Genomic DNA, 21,568 nt, shown 5'->3' on the forward strand with positions numbered 1-21,568 from the left:
ATGTATACAAAATAAGCTTAGTCAAAATAATGAAATTTTTCGAGGAAATTATCTATAGGGCATTGACATTCCAATTGATTTGAGTGAAAACTTTTCATTGAACTTGCTTGAATTATATATATATTATGGAATATGTTTTGAGCTAAGAACACACAACCTTGTGAGATTTGAGCCTTAATTGTGTGGTTACATCTTATAACCACTTCATTTCCTTCTTGTGTTCATTGTTCTCTTCCTATGATTGTAATCCTTGATTTGTTTAATTCTATATATCCATTATTTTGTGTATTTATGCATTTATATGATTGAGGCCATTGTTTCATTAGCTCACTCACCCAAATAGCCTTACCTTTTATCTTCCATTGTTAGCCAACTTTGAGCCTACGATTAACCCACTTTGTTCTTAATTTTAGCACATTACAAGCCTTGAAGCGAAAAATAATAAATGTCCTTAATTTAGATCTTTGATTAGCTTAGGCTAGTGTGTGTCATTCAAGTGTGGGAAACTTGGGACATTGGTTGAGAGAAAATGGTGTTTTTGTTTTGTAATTCTATATTTAGAAATTAGGTACATACTCATGTGTTAATTAAATGTAAAACCATATGCATTGATGCTCTTATATATATTTTAGTTTGAAATGAAAAAGAAAAAAAAAAGAGAAAAATGAATGATAAAGAAAAAGAAAGTATATATATATATATATATATATATATATATATATATATATATATATATATATATATATGAAAAACAAAACAAAAGAAAAAAATAGAAAGAAAAGAAAAAGAAAAAAAGAAAGAAATAAAAAGGGAAAAAATGCCCCAAAGTAAAGTTCAATAAGAATCAATGCATAAGTGTTGTGAAATGAAAAGGAAATGCATGAGTATGTGAAAAATTGAAAAATGGGTAGTTAGGTTAGCTTTGAAATTGTATAGGATGTCATAGGTTAGGTGGGAAGTCTAAGCTTATCAAGGATTCAAATTTCAAGTCCACTTGACCAAATATGCATCCTACCTTGACCCTAGCCCCATTACAACCTATGAAAAGACCTCATGATAATTGTATGCATGCATGAAATAAATGTTGATTGTTAGATGAAAAACAAATCTTGAAAAGCATGATTAGGAGAGAATTGAGAGAATCAACCCTAAACACTTGAGCGACTAGAGCGGATACACATCTGGTGAGGGTTCGATTGCTCAACTACATGTCTCCAACTATGATCATCTCTTCTTGCAAGTTTATAAAAATATCTAATAACTCAATTCAATTGTGGATTAGATTTCCTATTGCCTTAGCCCTTGTGCCTATATATGTTCTCTTCGGAATTGATTTATTTTGACCAAGTAGTTGTATTCATATAGATAGTTGCATTTAGGTAGGTTGCATTTAGTTAGTTTGCATTGAATAAATGTTGATACCCTTTGTTTCCTTCTTGATTTTGCATGAGGACATGCTATGGTTTAAGTGTGGGGAGGTTGATAAACCCTATTTTTAGGGTTTATCTTGTGCTTAATTTAGGAAATTTTATGACCTTTTACCTACATTTATTCAATGAAATAGTATGGTTTCATGATTGTCTCCTAATTTGTGCTTAAGTGTGAAAATATGCATTTTAGGCCCTTAATTGTTAATTTTGATTCACCTTTGATTCTACAAGATGCCTTGATATGTTTGTTAGTGAATTCAGGATGGAAAGGCTAGGAATGGATCAAAGGGATGGAGAGGAAAAGCATGCAAGAGGAGAAATCATGGAAAATCAAGGATTGAGAAAAATTCACTCCACGCGCACGCATGGCATACGCGCACGCATGAAACGATGAGGTTGCATGGCGACGCGTACACGTGGAACGCAAATTGCCAAGCGACGCGCACGCGTGACCCACGCGTACGCGTCGACGCTCGCACGTGACTCACTTAAAGCCAAAACGCTGGGGTGCATTCTGGGCTTTCCAGGCCCAGATCCAACTCATTTCTGATGCTATTTAACCCAAGAAATGAAGAGGGATCAACAAGCTTGACACATTAGTTTAGTTTAGTTTAGTTTTGGAGGGAAAGTTAGTTTCTAGAGAGAGAAGCTCTCTCTTCTCTCTAGAATTAGGTTAGAGGTAGATTAGGATTTCTTAGATCTAGGTTAATTTCATGCTTTGATTTACTTTTCTTTTTGTAATTCTTGTTCTTCTATATCTCCTCTCTCTAGTTTAGCATTTAATTCTTGTAATTCTCTACTTATATGTTGATGCACTCTTGTTCCTCTTATTTCTCTTTTAATGCAATTTATGATTCATGTTCCTTTATTGTTGAATTGCTTTGTTGTTGTTTAATTCCTTGCAATTAGTAGTAGTAGATTTATAATTCTTGCAATTTGATTTTACTTTCCTTTTATGCATCCCAAGTGTTTGACAAAATACTTGGTTGGATTATAGAGTAGGTTTTTCTCCTCTTGGCCTAGGTAGAGTAATTAGTGACTCTTGAGTTATCTAATTCTTTTGTTGATTGATAATTGGAAGTTGCTAATTAACTTGAATGCCACTAAAGCTAGTCTTTCATCATGATTAGGCTAGGACTTGTGGAATCAAGTTAATTCATCCACTTGACCTTCCTTCATAGTTAGAGGTTAACTAAGTGGGAGCAATGGACAATTGTTGTTACAATTGAGGAGGATAATAAGGATAGGACTTCTAGTTCTCATACCTTGCCAAGAGCATTGTTAATTGTTAGTTTATTTCTTTTGCCATTTATATTTCTTGTCTATTATTTCAAAAACCCCAAACATACTTCATAACCAATAACAAGAACACTTTATTGTAATTCCTAGGGAGAACGACCCGAGGTTTGAATACTTCGGTTATTTTTATAGGGTTTGTTACTTGTGACAACCAAATTTTTATATGAGAGGATTCTTTGTTGGTTTAGAAACTATACTAGCAATGAGATTTTATTTGTGAATTCTAAACCGTCAAAAATTCATTCATCAAAATGGTGCCATTGCCGGAGAATTGCAATGGTGTTATGTTATTGGTTATTGTATATATGTGAATATTGAGAATAGCTTGATTTTTGGATTGCTTGTTAGTTTTTGCTAGTTTTAGGACTTTGTTTCATTCTTTTTTATTAGCTTTTGTTTCTATTTTCTCTTTTCATTATGAATTCTCACTTTGGCTATGAGTGTGATTACAATATGTTGTAGGAAATGGAAGCTTCAACGAGAATGTGCATCAAGGATGGGACAATCAAAGGTGGGAGGAGCCATATGCATATGATCAATCCTCTTGGCAACAACCCCACCAATGCACTATGAACAAGAGCCATTCTATGATACATATCAATCTAATGGTTATGGTGAATCTCCTTGTGACTTTCAAGAACCACCACCATATGCTTATGAAGCTTATCCTCAACATAACTCTCAACCATACTCACAAGCCTTTTTTTACCAAACACCTCCATATGACCCTAACCCTATCCACCATACCAACCACCTTTTGAGCCATATGAGCCACATATAGAACCACCACCATTCACACCTCAATACTTCCAAGAACCACCTCCTCTATACCATGACCAAGATGAGCCACCTCCAATATACACTAATTTTCAATCACAAGATGAATTCTACTCTCCACCACAACCCTCCATAGAAGAGTATCCATATCCATCTTTTCAGGAGGTAATGGACCGGCTTCAAGCAACTGTCCATCAAAAGTTAGATGCATGGGACTCATACCACATGTCCACAGATGATTGCGAGAGAGCAACCGAAGAGGGTAGTTTGAAGGGGATTGTAGAATCTCAACTTGAGAACAATGGATTGGAGTGTGTTGAGCAAGAAGAAGAACAAATGGAGAACATGGAACCACCACATCCTTACTATGATGAACCACCTTCCTATTATGAACCCCTCCCCCAATGCTTGGGAACTCAAGGAACTCCCTTGGCTACATGTGAAGAATCTAAGGAAGAGCATAGCATGAAGAAGAGATTGGATGATGAGAAATATTGCTTTGTGTTGGAACAATTAGAGGAAGCTATAATTATTGAAGACAAAGAAAAAGTGGTTGAAGACTTAGAAGATGCAGAACCTCCATGTGAACCTAGAGTTGAAGAAAACCCCTCCAAGATGATTGAATTTGATGCTAGGGGGAATGTGCACAACCTCCAATGCATATTCCAAATGAAGAATTAGACGGGATAGAGCAAGAATTGAGTTTTCTTGGTGATGAAGATCAAGCATCAAGTCTTAGTGGTGAAGAATTCTTTGAGCATGAAGAACCTTCTCCCGGTGGATTTGGACTCAGTGAATTTATTTAAAAAACTATGTTTTCCGACTCAGAAAAATTCACTGAGTCCAAATATCATATTGAAATTATCAAATTCTGATTGCTAAATTTTCTAGCCATATTCGCTTCTATTTAATTTATTATTTAATTAATTATGGTTTGACCGGGTTTTAAAAAATAACAAAAGAAGAAGAGAATAGTAGAAGAAGGAAGAAAGAGATGGAGAAGAGAGGGGGAAGAGGCTTCGGCCTTGTGTGTGGGAAGGGGAAGAAGAATGTAGTGTAGAATGTAGAGTGTGAGAGAGATGACAGGGATGTGGTTGTGTGTGTATGAAGGGGTGAATGAGGGGGTATTTATAGGGGAGGGTGGGTTAGGGTTCAGCTATAGGGGAGGGGAGAAAAGGGTGGGAAAGGTTTAAATTTGAATTGGGTGGGGGTTGGTGGGAGTTATGATGGGTTTAGGGAAGTGTGTGTGTGTGTGTGTTAGGAAGAAGAAAAGTAGGGTGTGGCTTTCAAGGTATAGAAAGGTGAGAGAGAGTGTGGGGTAGGTGGAGATTCTGTGGGGCCCACTAGTCCTGAGAGGCTAGGGAATTCTAATTTTCTGTCCCCTTGTGGGCGTTGAACGCCCAGCCTTGCTCCCTGGCTGGCATTGAACACCAGCTTCTGCTCCCCATAAGGCATTTAAACGCCCAGAGACTCCCTTCCTGGCGTTCAACGCCAAGTCTCTGCTCCCTGTAGGGCATTGAACGCCCTTGCTACCTCCAGGGTGGCATTCAACGCCAAGTCTCTGCCCCCTGTAGGACATTGGACGCCCATGATGCCCCTTGGGTGGCGTTCAACGCCAGCTAGGGGTCTTCCCAAGGTGTTCTGCTCGTCCTCTTTCGATGTACTTGTCTCTGTTCTAAGTACTGTACATGATCACAGACATTAAAAAGCAAAGGAAACAACTATGAAAACAACTTAATATAACTCAAATAGAAATAAACTTCAGGAAAAACAGAAATACTCTAATCATGGTTGAGTTGCCTCCCAACAAGCGCTTCTTTACCGTCACTAGCTTGACGGAGAACTCCTTTATGAAGATGGATAGGGGCTCAGAACTTCGCCCCTTACGGTGAACTTCTTCCCTGTGCTCTCGTGAATGAGCTCCACATGTTCTAGAGACAGGATTCTGTTCACAGTGTGTGGAATGACTGGGTTATCCGTGAAGACAACTCTCATGCCAGGTGAGAGGCCTTCAGTAGGGATCTTCTTGTCCTTCCAACCCTTAGGTACCTTCTTCTTGGTGCCTGCCTTCTCAGTGCTTGATGAAGATTGCCCAACACCAAACTTAGAGTTGGTGTCTGGGGGCTCTGTATAGCTCTGCACACAGAGAGAAGGTTCGAACACTATGTGCTGTACGGTGGTACCTCTTTTGTCAGAGGGGGAGTTAGGTTTGGACATCTTGAATAAGATGCAATCCTCATGCAACTACAGAACTAACTCTCCCTTTTCCACATCAATTGTGGCTTTGGCAGTGGCTAGAAAAGACCTTCCAAGGATGATAGACTTGTCCTTGCCCTCTCCAGTGTCTAGGATTATAAAGTCCGTAGGGATGTAAAGATTTTCAACCTTCATTAAGACATCCTCTACCATGCCATATGCCCTTTTTAGGGTTCTGTCTGTCATTTCTAAGGAAATGTTGGCAACTTACACCTCTAGAATTCCCAACCTTCTCATTACAGAGAGAGGCATGAGGTTGATGCTTGATCCAAGATTACATAAATCCTTCTCAAAGGTTATTGTCCCTATGGTGCAGGAAATTAGGAAACTTTCGGGGTCTGGCTTCTTCTGAGGCAGCTTCTTCTGAACCAGGACACTGCACTCTTGGGTAAATACTGGAGGTTCCTCCTTCAATGCCTCTGTTTCACAAAATTTGGCATGCAGCTTCATGAGGGTTCCCAAGTACCGAGCAATTTTCTCTTCCCTAGTTTCCTCTTCCTCATCAGAAGAGAAGTATTCTTCAAACTCCATAATCTGTAATAGGGCATTCAAGGGGACTTCTATAGTCTCCTGATGAGCTCTAATTTCCCTTGGCTCTTCAATATGAGAGTCCTTAGTGGGTGTTGAACACCCATCCTCTTCTATTGTGGCGTTCAACGCCACAACTTGCTCCTCCTTGGGTGTTGAACGCCAGCAAGAATGCCCAGCTACTCCCTTGTTGGCATTCAACGCCAGAAGCTCCTTTTCAGATTCGGCATCAGCTTCTATAGTGAGAGCCTTGCACTCTTCTCTTAGGTTTACTTCAGTATTGCTTGGAAAAATGCTAGAGGATATCTCAGGGATCCTCTTGCTCAGTTGACCAATCTGTAACTCCAGATTCCTGATGGAAGACCTAGTCTCTGTCATAAAATTGTGAGTGGTCTTAGAGAGATCAAAGACTATGGTGGCTAAATCAGAGAGACTCTACTTAGAAGTCTCCATCTATTGCTGAGAAGGTAGGAATGGTTTGTTATTGAACCTATTCTGGTTTCTTCTACCTTGATTGTTGTTGAAGCCTTGCTAAGGCTTCTATTGATCCCTCCATGAAAAGTTGGGATGATTCCTCCATGATGAGTTGTAGGTGTTTCCATAAAGCTCATTATTGAGATTTCCTAAGGAATTTCCCATATAGTTAACCTCTTCCATCATGGGTTGATCTGGATTATAGGCTTCTCCTTCATAGGATGCCGCTTGAGTGCTGCCAGCTGCAGCTTGCAATCCAGTCAGATACTGAGAGATCATGTTGACCTGTTGGGTCAGGATCTTGTTCTGAGCTAATATGGCATTCAGAGTGTCTACTTCCGTGACTTCTCTCTTCTGAGTAGCTCCACTGTTTACAGGGATCCTCTCAGAAGTGTACATGAATTGGTTGTTTGCAACCATATCAATGAGTTCCTGTGCCTCTTCAGGCATTTTCTTCAAGTGGAGTGATCCACTAGCAGAGTGGTCCAATGCCATCTTGGACATCTCAGAAAGACCATCATAGAAGATATCTAGCATGGCCTAGTCTAAAATCATGTTAGGAGAGCACCTTCTGATCAGTTGCTTGTACCTCTCCCAAACTTCATAGAGGGATTCACCCTCTTTCTGTCTGAAGGTCTGAACTTCCACCCTAAGCTTGCTCAGCTTCTGAGGTGGAAAGAACTTGATCAATAATGCATTAACCACCTTCTCCCAACAGTCTAAGCTTTCCTTAGGTTGAGAATCCAGCCATAACCTAGCTCTGTCCCTTACAGCAAAGGGGAAAAGCATAATCTTGTAAATCTCTGGATCCACTCCATTAGTCTTGACAATATCACAGATCTGCAAGAAATTAAAGATGAATCTGTTGGGATCTTCCTATGAAACTGGTAGTTCTGTTGAACTAGAGTGACCAGTTGAGGCTTCAGCTCAAAGTTGTTTGCACCAATGGCAGGTATAGAAATGCTCCGTCCATAGAAGTCAGACGTGGGTGCAGTAAAGTCACCTAGGACCTTCCTTGCGTCTCCTCTATCATTGGGATTGGCTGCTATCTCTGTATTCTCAGCTTCTTGTTCAAAAATCTCTATGAGATTTCCTCTAGAGTGTTGTGCTCTAGCTTGTTGTAGCCGCCTCCTTAGAGTCCTCTCAGGTTCAGGTTCAAGATCAAAGAGAGGTTCTTTATCTCTGTTCCTGCTCATAAACAAGAAAAAGAAAACCAAGAAAGAGAAAGAATGGAAGTTTCTATGTTAGAATATAGAGAACTCCCTGTGAGATATTTGAAGAAGAAGAAGAATGAATGTGGAAGATGAGATGGAATTCGAAAATAGAGAGGGGGATTTCGAATTTTAAGAATGAAAAGGGAAACTAGAATTAAAATATTTTTATTTTTATTTTATTTATTTATTGATTTTCGAAAATAACAAGGGAATTAAAAGCTAAGACAACTAATTAACTAAAAATATTTGAAAATTAAATGTGATTTTAGAAGTAGTTTTCGAAAATAAAAGAAAGAAAAAGTCAAACAAAGATTTTGAAATTCAAATTTAAAAGAAAGTAAAGAATTGAAATTTAAAAGTTTTAAATTTAAAAAGAAGATAAGATAAGTAAGTTTTTAAAATTTAAAAAGAAAGATAAGATAAAGATTTAAAAAGATTAAGGAAGATAAGATTTAAAAATTTTGAAGATCAAATTTTAAAAGAGAGTAAAGATTTAAAAAGATAAGAATTTAAAAATAAAAAATTTTAAAAGAAGATAAGATAGGAAGGATTTAAAGTAAAAAGATATGATAAAGATTTGAAAAAGATTTGAAAATTAAAATTTAAACTTTACTAACAAGAAAACACCAAACTTAAAATTTTTAAATCAAGATAAGAAAAAATAACAAGATTTTCGAAAATTTAAACAAAGACAAAAGAAATTTTTTTTTGGATTTTTGAATTTTAAAGAAGAAGAAAAACAACTAAGAGATACCAAACTTAAAAATTTAAGATCAAATGACACTAATTTTCGAAAATTAAAGGAAAAACAACTAAAAGACAATCAAACAAGGAAAATTACCAAGAACAATTCGAATATCAAGAAGGGAAAATAAGAACACTTTTGAAAATTCAAAGAAAAAGATGAAAACAAAGAGGGACACTTATTTTTGAAAAATTGGAAAAGGAAAGACTCGAAAAAAAACACAAAACTTAAAAATTGACACAAGATTCAAACAAAAGATAAAGATTACTAAAGGAAAGAAAGGTTTTGAAAAGGTTTTTTTTTTTTAAAAAGAAAATAAGAAACACAAGTAAAAGAGCAAATAGACCGTAGAAAGTACCTAATCTAAGCAACAAAATAGTCCGGTAGTTTGTCAATCTCGAACAATCCCTGGCAACGGCGCCAAAAACTTGGTGCGCGAAATTTAACTCCGCACAACTGAACCGGCAAGTGCACCAGGCCGTCCAAGTAATACCTCAGGTGAGTGAGGGTCGAATCCCACGAGGATTGTCGGATTGAGCAAGCAATGGCTACCTTGTAAATCTTAGTCAGACGATTCGAAAAGATGGTTGTTTGTTGAAAGCATAAATGAATAGTAAAAGAAAAGAATACCAGACTGATGTAAAGAAAACAATGATAATGATTTAGTTAAGGCTTCGGAGATGCTTATTCTTTTCGGACTAACTTTTCTTACTGTCTACTTCAATAACGAATGATTCATTCAATGGCAGCCGTAAGTGATTAACTCATGTCCTCTCATCAAGTTAATCTCTTCTAAACCATAGCAATCCACCATATTCGAGTAACTCATGTCCTCTCATCAAGTTAACCCATGGCTTCTCACTATAGCCGAAGGTGAAGCTCTAAGCAATCCACTCACCTTCACGATCCTACTTAAAATGCCACAGACAAGGTAGGATCTTCCGGATCAGAGAATGATGCTTTTCTGACTCTAGCCTTAGCGCCACAGAAACCTCAGTAACCCATGGTCAACGGGGTTATATGTCATATATCCAAAGTTGTCCAGGTACTCTCTTGGACTCCGCAATGCATTCTCTAGCTTTAGTTCAATGCTATCCAGGTCAAGATTCACACGGAACCCATGTAGAACAAGGATGAATGTCACGGTTCACCCCCAATTCATTAAGATTGAAGAACGAGAACGCATAAGAGAATAGAATCAGATATATTGAAATAGAAACAATAATATTATTAATCCATGAGAATCAGCAGAGCTCCTAACCCTAATTTAGGAGGTTTAGTTGCTCATAGCTTACAGAAAAACAATGATGAATTCGAAAATAGGGTCGAAGAAGTCATTCCTAACATGGGTGATCTTCTCCTTTAAATACTAATATAATAACTAGAGATTACAGAAATAAGATAGACTGGACTCTTAGTGCGAAAATCCACTTCTTGGGCCCACTTGGTGAGTGTTTGGCCTGAGCTTGAGGTGAATCCACGTGTTGAGACTCCTCTTGGGGCGTTGGATGCCAGGCTTGCTCCTTTTGAGGCGTTGAAACGCTAGGCAGGGCGTCAGTAGGGCGTTCAACGGCCATTTTGGGCCATCATTTCCAAAGATAAGTATAGATTATTATATATTGCTGGAAAGTCCTGAAAGTTAGCTTTCCAACGCCATTGAGAGCGCATCAATTGGACCACTGTAGCTCTAGAAATGCTCGTTCGAATGCATGGAGGTCAGAATTTGACAACATCTGCAGCCCTTTCTCTGTCTCTGAATCAGACTTTTCCAAAGCTTGCTAGAATCACTCAAAAAACACCTAAAAACATAGGAAAAGCACCAAAACTCAAAGTAGCATCCAAAAAGTAATTTTTGCACTAAAACCTACTAAAACTTGATAAAACTTAACAAAACATAACCAAAAACATTAAGAAAATAGTACTAAAAAGTGTATAAAATATCCGCTCATCAAACGGCGCCAAAAAACTTAGTGCGGGACTTCGAGATTCCTAACAGCTTAACCGGCAAGTGCATCGGGTCATCCAAGCAATACCTTAGGTGAGTGAGGGTTGATCCCATGAGGATTGTTGGACTGAGCAAGCAATGGTTGTCAAGTTGGACTTAGTCAAGCAAATAAAAAAGTGGTTTGGTGAGTTGCAATTTGCATAAACAATAAATAAGCAAGTAAAGAAAATAGTAAACAGTTTGGTGTGAAAGCAGTGTGAGAAAACAGTTAAGGTTTCAGAGATGTTTATCTTTCTGGATTAAAATTTCTTACCAACTATTTTAACAATGAATGATTCATTCTATGGCAAACCATAAATTTCTAAACCCTAATCTCTTAGTGATTTAGCCTCCTCTAACCTTCATTAATTGCCACTCTCGTGGTCACTTAATTTTGATTAGAGGGTTATGTTCAGAAAACTAGTTTAACGCCACACTCTAATTATCCAAGACTAACAGGATTATATTATCACATATCCCAATCAGTTTATGTAATTAGCAGTTCAGGAGGAATTTGTTTTCAAGTTGTAGTTCAAGCGAGATAACTCTCTCGAGAATCACAAGAACTCATGTAGAAAAGGGTCATACCCTCGCTCCACCCAGTTCATAAGATTAAGAATGAAAACAATCCTTAGATTTGAATCAAAATATTAATTAAAATAGAAGAATATTAGTTCTAATCCATAGAAATAAACAGAGCTCGTAACCTTAACCAAGAGGTTTAGTTTCTCATACTTATAGGGAAAACTAGGGTTCTTCCAAAAGTGTGCCGTGTGAAAGAGAGAAGATCCCAATTACAAGAGATCTTTTCCCTTTTATACTAACCTAATTTGATTTGAAACTAAAATAAAATATTCAATTCTAAATCTAAAAGATTTTGTTTATAAATAAAAATAACTAAAATAAGATAAAAGATAACAATTAAAATCTAAATCCCACTAAAGATGCTCCCTTGGGTGAGTTTGACCTGAATTTGGGCGTTTTCCTGGTGTTTTTCTGGCGTTAAATGCTGGTAGGGGGTTTTGGCGCTAGTTCTGTCCTCTTTGGGCTTAGCGCCAGGTTTGGCAGTGATTCCAAAAAAAATATAGACTATTATATATTGTTGGAAAGTTCTGAAAGTTGACTTTCCAATGTCATTAGAACTGCATTAAATGGACCTTTGTAGTTTAAGTTATGCTCGTTGGAATGAAAGGAGGTCAGGGTTGACAACATCTACTTTCTTCCTTTATTTTTGAACAAAATTCTGCCAAATTCATCCGAATTTTACCTAAAATAAAAAAAAACACCAAAATAACTCAAAATAGCATCCAAAGAAGATTTTATACTAAAATATAATAAAACTTAATAAATTCTAACTAAAAACAACTAGAAAATAAAGGGGAAAAGGGTATAAGATGCTCACGCATCATTGCCTCTGTGGTTGCACAACTGGTTTGGCATCATCCTCAAGCAAGATCTTGTGCATACACTTGGTTGGACTAATCCTCTTTAAATCACTGATGGTCCACCCGAGAGATATTTTATGACTCTTGAGTAGCTGAAGTAGGCCTCCTCCTCATGTCTCATAGAGGAGCTAATAATCACTGGATAAGTATCTTGTTCTCCCAGGAAGGCATACTTCAAAGAGGGAGGCAAGGGCTTCGACTCAAGCTTCGGAGGCCCTTCCTCAGTGCTAGGCATGTGAGACTTCTCCTTCTAACATGGTGAATCATCAATCTCAAGTAAATCATTCTTAGAAAGAGAATCCAGAACATCATCAAGCTTTTCTGCTTTAATTGCCTCTTCAATCAGAGGGTCAATCATATCAACTCTCATACACCCTTTAGATTCATTAGGGTGTTGTAAGGCCTGGAGCACATTAAGGACAATTTCATCTTCGTTGATCCTTAAAGTCAATTCACCCTTTTGAACATTAATAAGGGCTCTTCCTGTGGCCAAAAAGGGTCTTCCAAGAATAATAGAGGCATTTTTGTCCTCTTCCATATCCAATATGATAAAATCAGCAGAAAAGATAAAAGGTCCTACTTTCACAAGTAAATTCTCAACAACTCCAAGAGGGTATTTATTAGAATGATCAGCAAGTTGAAGAGAAATACGAGTAGGCTTTACCTCATCAATTTAAAACTTTCTCATCAATGAAAGAGGCATGAGGTTGATGCTAGCTCCAAGATCACATAAAGCTCTTTGAATAGTGATATCTTCAATGGTACAAGGAATCAAAAAACTTCCCGGATCCTGCAATTTCTCTAGGATATTTTTTTGGATAATTACACTATACTCCTTAGTTAGTACCACTGTCTCACTTTCTTTCCAATCCCTCTTGTTACTCAACAACTCCTTCATAAACTTTGCATAAAGAGGCATTTGCTCAAGGGCCTCTGCAAAAGGGATGTTGATCTGAAGCTTCCTAAAGACTTCCAAAAATTTGGAAAATTGCTTGTCTTTGGATGCCTTCTGAAGTCTCTGAGGGTATGGCATCTTAGCTTATATTCAGGAGCCTTAGGCAATGTCAGATGTGTATCAAGAGTGACCAGAAAGGAGTTGTCAGGGTGTCTAGCTGGGATGTGTTCCACCTCTTTATTTTTCCCTTTCGGAGTTTTTTCTTCAACCGACTCCTCACAATCCTTAGCCTCTAATCCTGCTATTTTACCACTTCTCAATTGGACGGCCTTGCACTTTTCTCTTGGTTTGGGCATTGTATCACTACAAAGAGTATTAGGAGGTCTCTCAGGTGCTTGTTTTCTCTACTAACCCACTTGAATCTCCAGGTTTCTGAGTGAGGCTCTAGCTTCCTGCATAAAGCTGTGTTGATTCTTGGAGAGTTCCGCAACAATAGATGCCAAGTCAGGGACACTCTGAGGTTGAGAAGGTGCTTGATGTGGTGGAGAGCTTAAAATTGACGATTGTTGAAATAATTCTGATTGAAACCACTCTGAGAGCTTTTGTTAAAATTCGGTTGTTGCCTCTGAGGTTGCTCTCTCCACCCAAAGTTTGGGTGATTCCTCTACCCTTGATTAAAATTCTTGGAATATGGATCATTGTTGGGATTTCTGGAGGAATTTTCCATATAGTTAACCTTTTCAAGAACAAACTGGCTATAGTTGTAAGTCTCACCTTGAGGAAAGCTGCCACTCATATTATAAGAAGTATCTTGAGCATTAATGGCTGAGACTTGCATTCCACTCAAGTGTTGTGTAAGAGCATTGATTTGTTGAGACATAGCCTTATTTTTGGCAAGAATAGTATCTAAGGTATCTAATCAACTCCATAGCTTCATCAGAGGTCTTCATGTGAAGTGACCCTCCTGCAAAATTATCTAGAGACATTCTGGCGGTCTTAGAAACTCCATCATAGAATATCTGCAACTGTATCCAGTCTGAGAACATATCAGGAGGACACTTCCTGAGCATCAGCTTGTACCTTTTCCAAGCTTCATAGAGAGACTTATCCTCTCTCTGTCTGAAGGTCTGAACATTTGTCCTCAGCTTAGTCAACCTCTGAGGTGGAAAGAACTTGGTCAAAAACCTGTTGACCACCTTATCCCAAATATCCAAGCTCTCCTTAGGTTGAGTGTCAAGCCACTACTTATCTCTGTCCCGTACAGCAAATGGGAAGAGAAGTAGCTTGTAGACATCAGGATGAACTCTATTAGTCTTTACAGTGTCACAGATCTGCAGGAAATTAGAAATAAACAAGTTGGGATCTTCCTATGGGAGTTTATAAAACTAGCAATTTTGCTACACTAGAGATATCAACTGAGGCTTCAGATCAGAGTTGTTAACAGCAACAGGGGATACAACAATGCTATTCCCATAGAAATCCAGGCTAGGAGCAGTATAAGAGCCAAGTGTTCTCCTCGGTTGTTCAGGCATATTAGGAGGATTAACAATATTGGCATTAATCGCATTATTGTTATTGTTGACCTCCATAGTAGACTCTTTAGTTTTCTTCTGAGAGTTATCCCTGAGATTCTCAGCAGCCTTGTAAGCTCTAGCCTACTACAAACGCCTTCTTACAGTCCTCTCAATCTCAGGATCAAAGTCTAGAAGGGGTTCTTTGTCCATGTTTCTGCTCATAAACAGACAGAAAATAAAGAAAAATGAAAATCTCTATGCCCGAGTGCAGAGAATTCCCAGTGAGGTATCCCGTGTAATAGAAATAAAGTAAAATGAACTAAATGAATAATACTAACAATTCAAAAATATCACAGAGAACTAAACCACTAAAATCGAAAAATAATGAAAAGAAAAATGATCAGGAAAATAAAATAAAATTACTAAAGGGGGACACTAAACTTAATTTCATAAATTAAGAAAAAACTTTAACTAAAATAAAGCTTAAATTTTTGAAAATTTTGAAGAGCAAAACAAATAAAAATCAAAATCTAAAATTGCTTAATCTAAGCAATTAGACAACGGTTAGTTGTCAATCACAGTCAATCCCCGACAATGGCACCAAAAACTTGGTGCGGAATTAGAATACCACAACTGAACTGGCAAGTGCACTAGGTCATACCAAATAATACCTCAGGTGAGTGAGGGTCGATCCCACGAGGATTGATGGATTGAGTAACAATAGTCGAATGAATCACTTAGCCAGGCAAGAAGAAAGTGATGTTTTGGGGGTTCAAAAGCATTAAAACAGTACTTTAGGAAGTAAGAAAGAAAACAGTAGAATTGGTGTGAAATGTATGTGAGAAAACAGTTAAGGTTTCAGAGTTATTTATTCTTCCGGATTAAGTTTTCTTACCAACTATTTTAATCATGCAAGATTTATTTCATGGCAAACTATGATTGACTAAACTCTAATTCCTTAGTGATTTAGTCTCCTCTAACCTAAACAACCGCCAATTCATTGGTCACTTAATGTAAATTAGAAGGTTAGGTTCAATTTTAGTTTATTAGCCACAAAAACCCTAATTACCCAAATATAAGAGGATTATATGACACGTATCCTATTAAGTCCAAGTAATTAGCAGTTTAGGAGGAATTTACTTTCAAGCTAGTATTCAAGTGAGATAACTTTTCCAAGAATCATAAGACTGCATGTAGAACAAGGGTTGTTCTTCCGATATACACAGATAGGGGTGGCAAAACGGGTCGAGCCCGTCGGGCCGATCCGCTAAACCCGCTAAAAAAGGTGGGTCGGGCTAGGATTTGGAGCCCGCTAAATTAAAAAAACCCGCCAAACCCGCACCGCCAAATTGGCCGGTTTTGGCGGGGCGGGGCGGGCCGGTCCGCCGGGCCGAAGATTTTTATTTTTTTTTATATTAAATAAAAGAGTGATTACTATTATAAAATTAATAATTATAAAATTTTTAAACACTTTTTTTCATTTTTTGTTTTTATTCTTCTTTTAGTTATTAACTTTATTTATTTTATTTTACAATTTCATATATATGCTCAAATTATGTGACTTATTTTATAAAATAAAGATGATTCTATTGACAAATATTATTTTGAACAATTTTATTGAAGTTAAAAATTAAAAAAAAGTATAGTAAAAAAATTATATTATAATTTGACTATTTTTTATTTGTATTTGATTTTTTAATTATTATTTTTTGATTAATTTTAATGAATTTTATTTTTCAAAAAAAAAAAAAGAGTCAAGCGGGCTAGCCCGCCAACCCGCCAATCCACCATAAAGCGGGGCGGGCTAGCATTTTGAACCCACTTTAGTTGGCGGGGCGGGCCGGTCTGCCCCGTTTATGAGGCGGGCCTAGGCGGGGCGGGGCGAGTTGGGACGGGCCGGCCCGCTTTGCCACCCCTATACACAGATTCATAAGATGAAGAACAAAAGTAATCCTTAAAACTGAATCAATACATAAATTAAAATAGAATAGTAATATTCTTAATCCATAAAAATAAACAGAGCTCCTAACCTTAACCAAGGAGGTTTAATGGCTCATGATTCAGAGAGAAAACTAGTCAAAATGTGAAAATGCGTAAAGGTCCAGATCCCCTGAAGGGCTGAATCTTTTCCCTTTTATATCTAATCTAATTTGATTTGAAAATAAAATAAAATAATAAATTCTAAAGCTAAAAGATTTGTTTGTAAATAAAAATAACTAAAATAAAATAAAATAGAACAAATAAAAGCTAAATCCAACTAAAGATGATCTTTTGGTATAGCATGATCCGTGTTGCTGGCGCTAAACACCAACTTCGGCGTTTAACGCCCGAGGGGACAGAAACGCTCCTTCCAATTCTGCCTTGCTGGCGCTAAACGCCAAGCTTGGGGTTTAGCGCCCTAGTGGGCAGAGAGCTCCCTTGTGTTTCTGAGTTGCTAGCGCTAAACGCCCATGTCCGCATTTAGCGCCAACTTGGCAGCTTCTAAACTCTTCTCTTTTTTTGCATACGAACTTTGCCAAACCGATCCAAACTTCACCTAAAATAATTAAAATACCAAAAGAAACTCAAAGTAGCATCCAAAGAGGTTTCAAACACTAAAATTCAATTAAGAATCATTAAATTCTAACTTAAAATAAACAAAAAATAAAGGGATGATGAAATTATATGGATTAAAACCAAGGAGAAAGGAAGATGAAATTATGAGGCTGAGATATAAGGGGGGTTTAGTAAACATAGTGGGTATGGATTGTGAAGGTGAAGGCAGACAAAGAGCAGGCAGACTGGCTATACTTTGGGACAACTCAATAAAAATAAATATTAGATCTATGTTAATTAATCATGTGGATATAGAGGTAAAAACCAAAGATTCAAAGCAGATTTGGAGGGCAACCGAGTTCTACAGATGTCCAGAGAATGAAAATAAACAACTGAGTTAGGAGCTTTTAACTTCCTTAGGGCAGAATTCCAACCAACCGTGGATAGTATTTGGTGACTTCAACCAAATAATGGCACAAATGGAAAAATTAGATGGAAATCCAGTTACTTATTTCCAAGTGTAAGGCTTCTGAGATGCAGTTCAGACTAACAAATTATTAGACTTTGGGTTTGTAGAACACTCATTTACATGGACAAATGGCCAAGCTAGGGAAGACAATATTCAAGAAAGACTCGATAGAGATTTAGCAATTATAGAGTGGAAAGAAGAGTTCCTGAAGACAATGGTTCATCACTTGAAAGGATTCAAATCGGACCATAGCCCGATCCTAGTAGACTTACTAAGGGAAAAAAGGAAGAAGAAAAAGGCACTACATAATATTTTATTCGAAGAAAGTTGGCTTACAAATGAAGCATGCAAGATTGTGAGAGAGGCGTGGAGCAATGCAAACATCCCTGTTAAGAGCAAGGTGGTAGCTTGTGGTAGTATATTAAACAAATGGGGTGAAGAGAACTTTGGTGATATACCTAAAAGTATCAAAATCCTTCAAAATAAACTACAACACCTAAACACCCTCAAACAAGAAAAAGACACAATCAAAAAAATAAAAGAGACCGAATTAGATTTGGATGAAGCCCTAAAAATAGAGATTTTGTGGCTCAAAGATCAAGAGTTGAATGGCTGAAATATGGAGACAAAAACTCTAAATGCTTCCACCAAAAGGCACCCCAAAAGAGAAAGAGGAATCAGGTGAAAAGAATTAAAGATAATGCAGGGTAGTCCATGAAGATGAAGGGAAGATAGACGAGGTGATTATTAGCTACTTTGAAGAGTTATTTGCCTCAGATGGAGTAAAAGATGCCCAGCAAATAGTAGACATAGTCAAAGGCAGAATTGACGAGCAAAAGGAGTTCTGGATAGAAATTTTACAGAAGAAGAAGAAGTGGAACATGCATTCAAACAGATGTACCCGACAAAAGCTCTAGGGCCAGATGGCATGCCAGCTCTCTTTTACCAAAAAATGTGAAAAATTGTTGGTAAGGATGTAACAAATACTGTCTTTAATATTTTGGATAGTAATGATAATCCTTCCTCTATTAATACTACTCATAGTTGCATGATCTCTAAGGTTAAAAATCCAAATCACACTAGAGAATTTAGACCTATATCTTTGTATAATGTTGTTTTCAAGCTTGTTACAAACATTTTGGCAAACAAACTCACATAAATCCTACCGAAAATATTAAGAAAATTCCAAAGCGCTTTTGTACAAGATAGACTAATTATAAACAACGATTTGGTGGCCTTTGAGATCTTCCATTTTATGAAAAAAAAAAGACGACGGAAAAAAAGGGCTATGTGGGAATCAAGCTAGACATGGCGAATGCTTATGATAGAATTGTATGGACTTTCTTAAAGGAAGTTTTGGCAGCTATGGAATTCCCGAAAAAGTGGATTAGCATCATCTGAAAGTGCATTTCAACAACATTTTTGGTCCTCATTAATGGAACTCCAAGCAAAGCCTTCAAGCCAAGTCGCGGACTCAGACAAGGAGACCCACTCTCTCCTTATCTCTTCGTGTTAGTGTGCGAAAATCCTATTGGAATTATTAATCAAGACACAGAATAGCAAGATGATAAGAGAAATTGAGGTAGCAAGACAAACCCCAAAAGTCAACCACCTCTTTTTTGCAGATGATAGTATTCTATTCACAAGGGCATCTAATCAAAACATTCTGGCAGTGAAAGAGATTCTTATTCTATTCCAAAAAGCTTTAGGCCAAAGAATTGACCTATAGAAGTCGAAAATCTCATTCAGTCGAAACGTGTCAACTACCAGACAGATTCTAATCCAATATTGGTTAAGGATAAAGATAGTGAGTCAACACTCTAAGTACTTGGGTCTGCCCACTCTCGTGGGAAGATCCAAAAACGAGATTTTCGATTTCTTACAAGAAAGAGTTTGGAAAAAGTTCAAGGGATGGAAGGAGAAATGCCTTTCCAGGGTTGAGAAAGAAACACTGATCAAAGCGGTAGCACAGTCCATTCCAACATACATAATGGGATACTTTCAAATTCTCACTAGTTTATGTCACTACCTTGATCCAATGATTCAAAAATTCTACTGGAAAAGTCACTACCTTAATAATTTTTTGTGGGAATTAGAGTGGTGGTTAGGGATTCAATAGACAACATAATGATGGCGGCCACATGCAAGGAAAACTTCTCTCTCCAAAGTCATGAGGTTTTTTTTTTTGGACATTGCCTTGGGCCAAAGAAATGACCCAGGCAAACAACCAGAACCAGTATTCGCCCCACGACCCGACCCCCTTGGTGCCCGACCCTAATAGTTTGTAAGGTAATCTTTCTCGACTTCAATCCATCAGAGCTTTGCCATTGTCGCCGGAGGCTCCCTTAAAAGTCCAAATACTTGATGCATGACGAAGCTCCTGGTGAAGGTTCCGCCGTGAAGCTCCAGCAATTGTGTTCGTGTTTACCGCTCTGCAGCTCCCTTTTAGCCAAGTCTTTGTTCGTGTTCTCCCCAATCATGTTACCCAACCTGGCATTGGACGAGCTCACCTTCCCCAATTTGCAGCTAAAGCTCCTTACCAGTACCTTATCCCATCCCTGGTGGCATATTCCTCGGCTACCTCTTCGACATCTGCTGCATCATTATCATCAGTCACAACCTGCTTATGATTAAGGCCACATGGTACTCAATCATTTTTGAGGGAATTAAAACTTTCACTGAATCATATATAAAGAAGTGCTAGATCAGATGACACGGCGGCACAAGGTAATGCCATCACCAACAGGGATTTGACAAATTTCAATTCTTTCATCACTAGCAAGGTGCTTGTTGAGATCCATCACATAACCACGAGAGTTCTTCACAAATCCATCATTGGTGCATGAGGTGGCTGAGCCACAGATCCAAACCATAGGGTGTGCTCCGAGATGCAGAAATCAGGCTTAGTCACTCTCCAGAATGGCACGAGCCAAACTGCCCAGCAACAAAGAACATAACACAAACCCTACCTTGCTCCTCAATTCCATCAATGCAAAATCTCGAATCAGATATCCAACAAAAAAGAGTACTGCACAAGATCTACCAAGGAGAGAAGAGAAACAACAAACATGGCATTCCACCCTTTCCCGACAAGGAAGGTACCAAAATCCACATCCAAAATGCCTCCAAACTTTCAACCTGCAAGCATAGTAATTCCCTGACTGATTTAATTTATACACAGCCAGTCCAAAACAAATATGCATGCTCATGATTTGTTTGCCAATTGCAGTGATATGTAGTGCTCTTCTTTCAAAATGTTCATGATGATTTGCGACTTGCACCTGAGCCAATTCTGTCGAAGAGAACCATCAGCAGTAAGCTTGGCTACTTCATGCGCTAAGGCATTCCCTTCTCTAGGCACCCAGGTAAACCCATAATTTGAGATATTTCACGCTAATTCCAAAATGTCGTCCAAAATAACTTGAATTTCTGCAATTGAGGCTTTTGATTTTAAAGCTTGGATGAGTATCAAACTGTCAGATTCAAAGATAATTCTTTCCAGTTAAAAGTTTTTAGCTATTATTAGTGCTTCCCTAACTGTTAATGCTTCCGCAGCTAAAGGAGAGGAAGCCGCAATTTTAGAGTTTGAGGCTGTGAGGAGGTTTCCAACATGGTCTCTGAATACTGCTGTTGTTGCTCCTCCAGAGAACACTTTGAGAAACGTTGCATCAACATTGCACTTAATCAATCCTGGTGGAGGCGGTCTCCAGGTAACCCTTCTAACTGTCCTCGTGTCATGAATAGAACTGATAGCTGGTTCTTCTGCGAAATTTGCAAATTCTGTTTCCATTTGTTTAGCGTTGTTAATTACTAGTAAAGGACTAGGTTTGGACCTCTGATGCACTGCTTGATTTCTTGCTTTCCACACCTCCCATGCCAAAAAAACCTACTCTGCTGCTACACAGTTCATAATCAGTTCCTGTGCCCCCTTCATATTTTTAAAAAGATCCATTACCCATTTTCCAAAAGATGAGACTGTATGGGCCGTAGGACAGCACTGAAT

General features: G+C 37.9%; 2 protein-coding genes across 2 annotated transcripts; both read right to left on the reverse strand.

Annotated features, from left to right (window-relative positions):
* Nucleotides 1-5,969: 5,969 nt before the first annotated feature.
* Nucleotides 5,970-6,668, reverse strand: LOC107620931 (uncharacterized). The gene has a single exon (XM_016323015.1). It carries the CDS (start codon nucleotides 6,666-6,668, stop codon nucleotides 5,970-5,972), a length of 699 nt encoding a protein of 232 aa, XP_016178501.1.
* Nucleotides 6,669-12,402: 5,734 nt separating this feature from the next.
* LOC107620930 (uncharacterized) lies at nucleotides 12,403-13,185 on the reverse strand. Its single transcript, XM_016323014.1, has 2 exons — nucleotides 13,000-13,185; nucleotides 12,403-12,810 (listed from the first exon to the last, which is right to left on the reverse strand). The coding sequence occupies exons 1-2, from the start codon at nucleotides 13,183-13,185 to the stop codon at nucleotides 12,403-12,405; spliced, it is 594 nt and encodes a 197-aa protein (XP_016178500.1).
* Nucleotides 13,186-21,568: the final 8,383 nt, after the last annotated feature.

The sequence above is a fragment of the Arachis ipaensis genome, chromosome B10, assembly GCF_059453495.1.
Source record: "Arachis ipaensis isolate K30076 ecotype BB chromosome B10, ASM5945349v1, whole genome shotgun sequence".
In the NCBI taxonomy this organism is placed as follows: domain Eukaryota; kingdom Viridiplantae; phylum Streptophyta; class Magnoliopsida; order Fabales; family Fabaceae; genus Arachis; species Arachis ipaensis.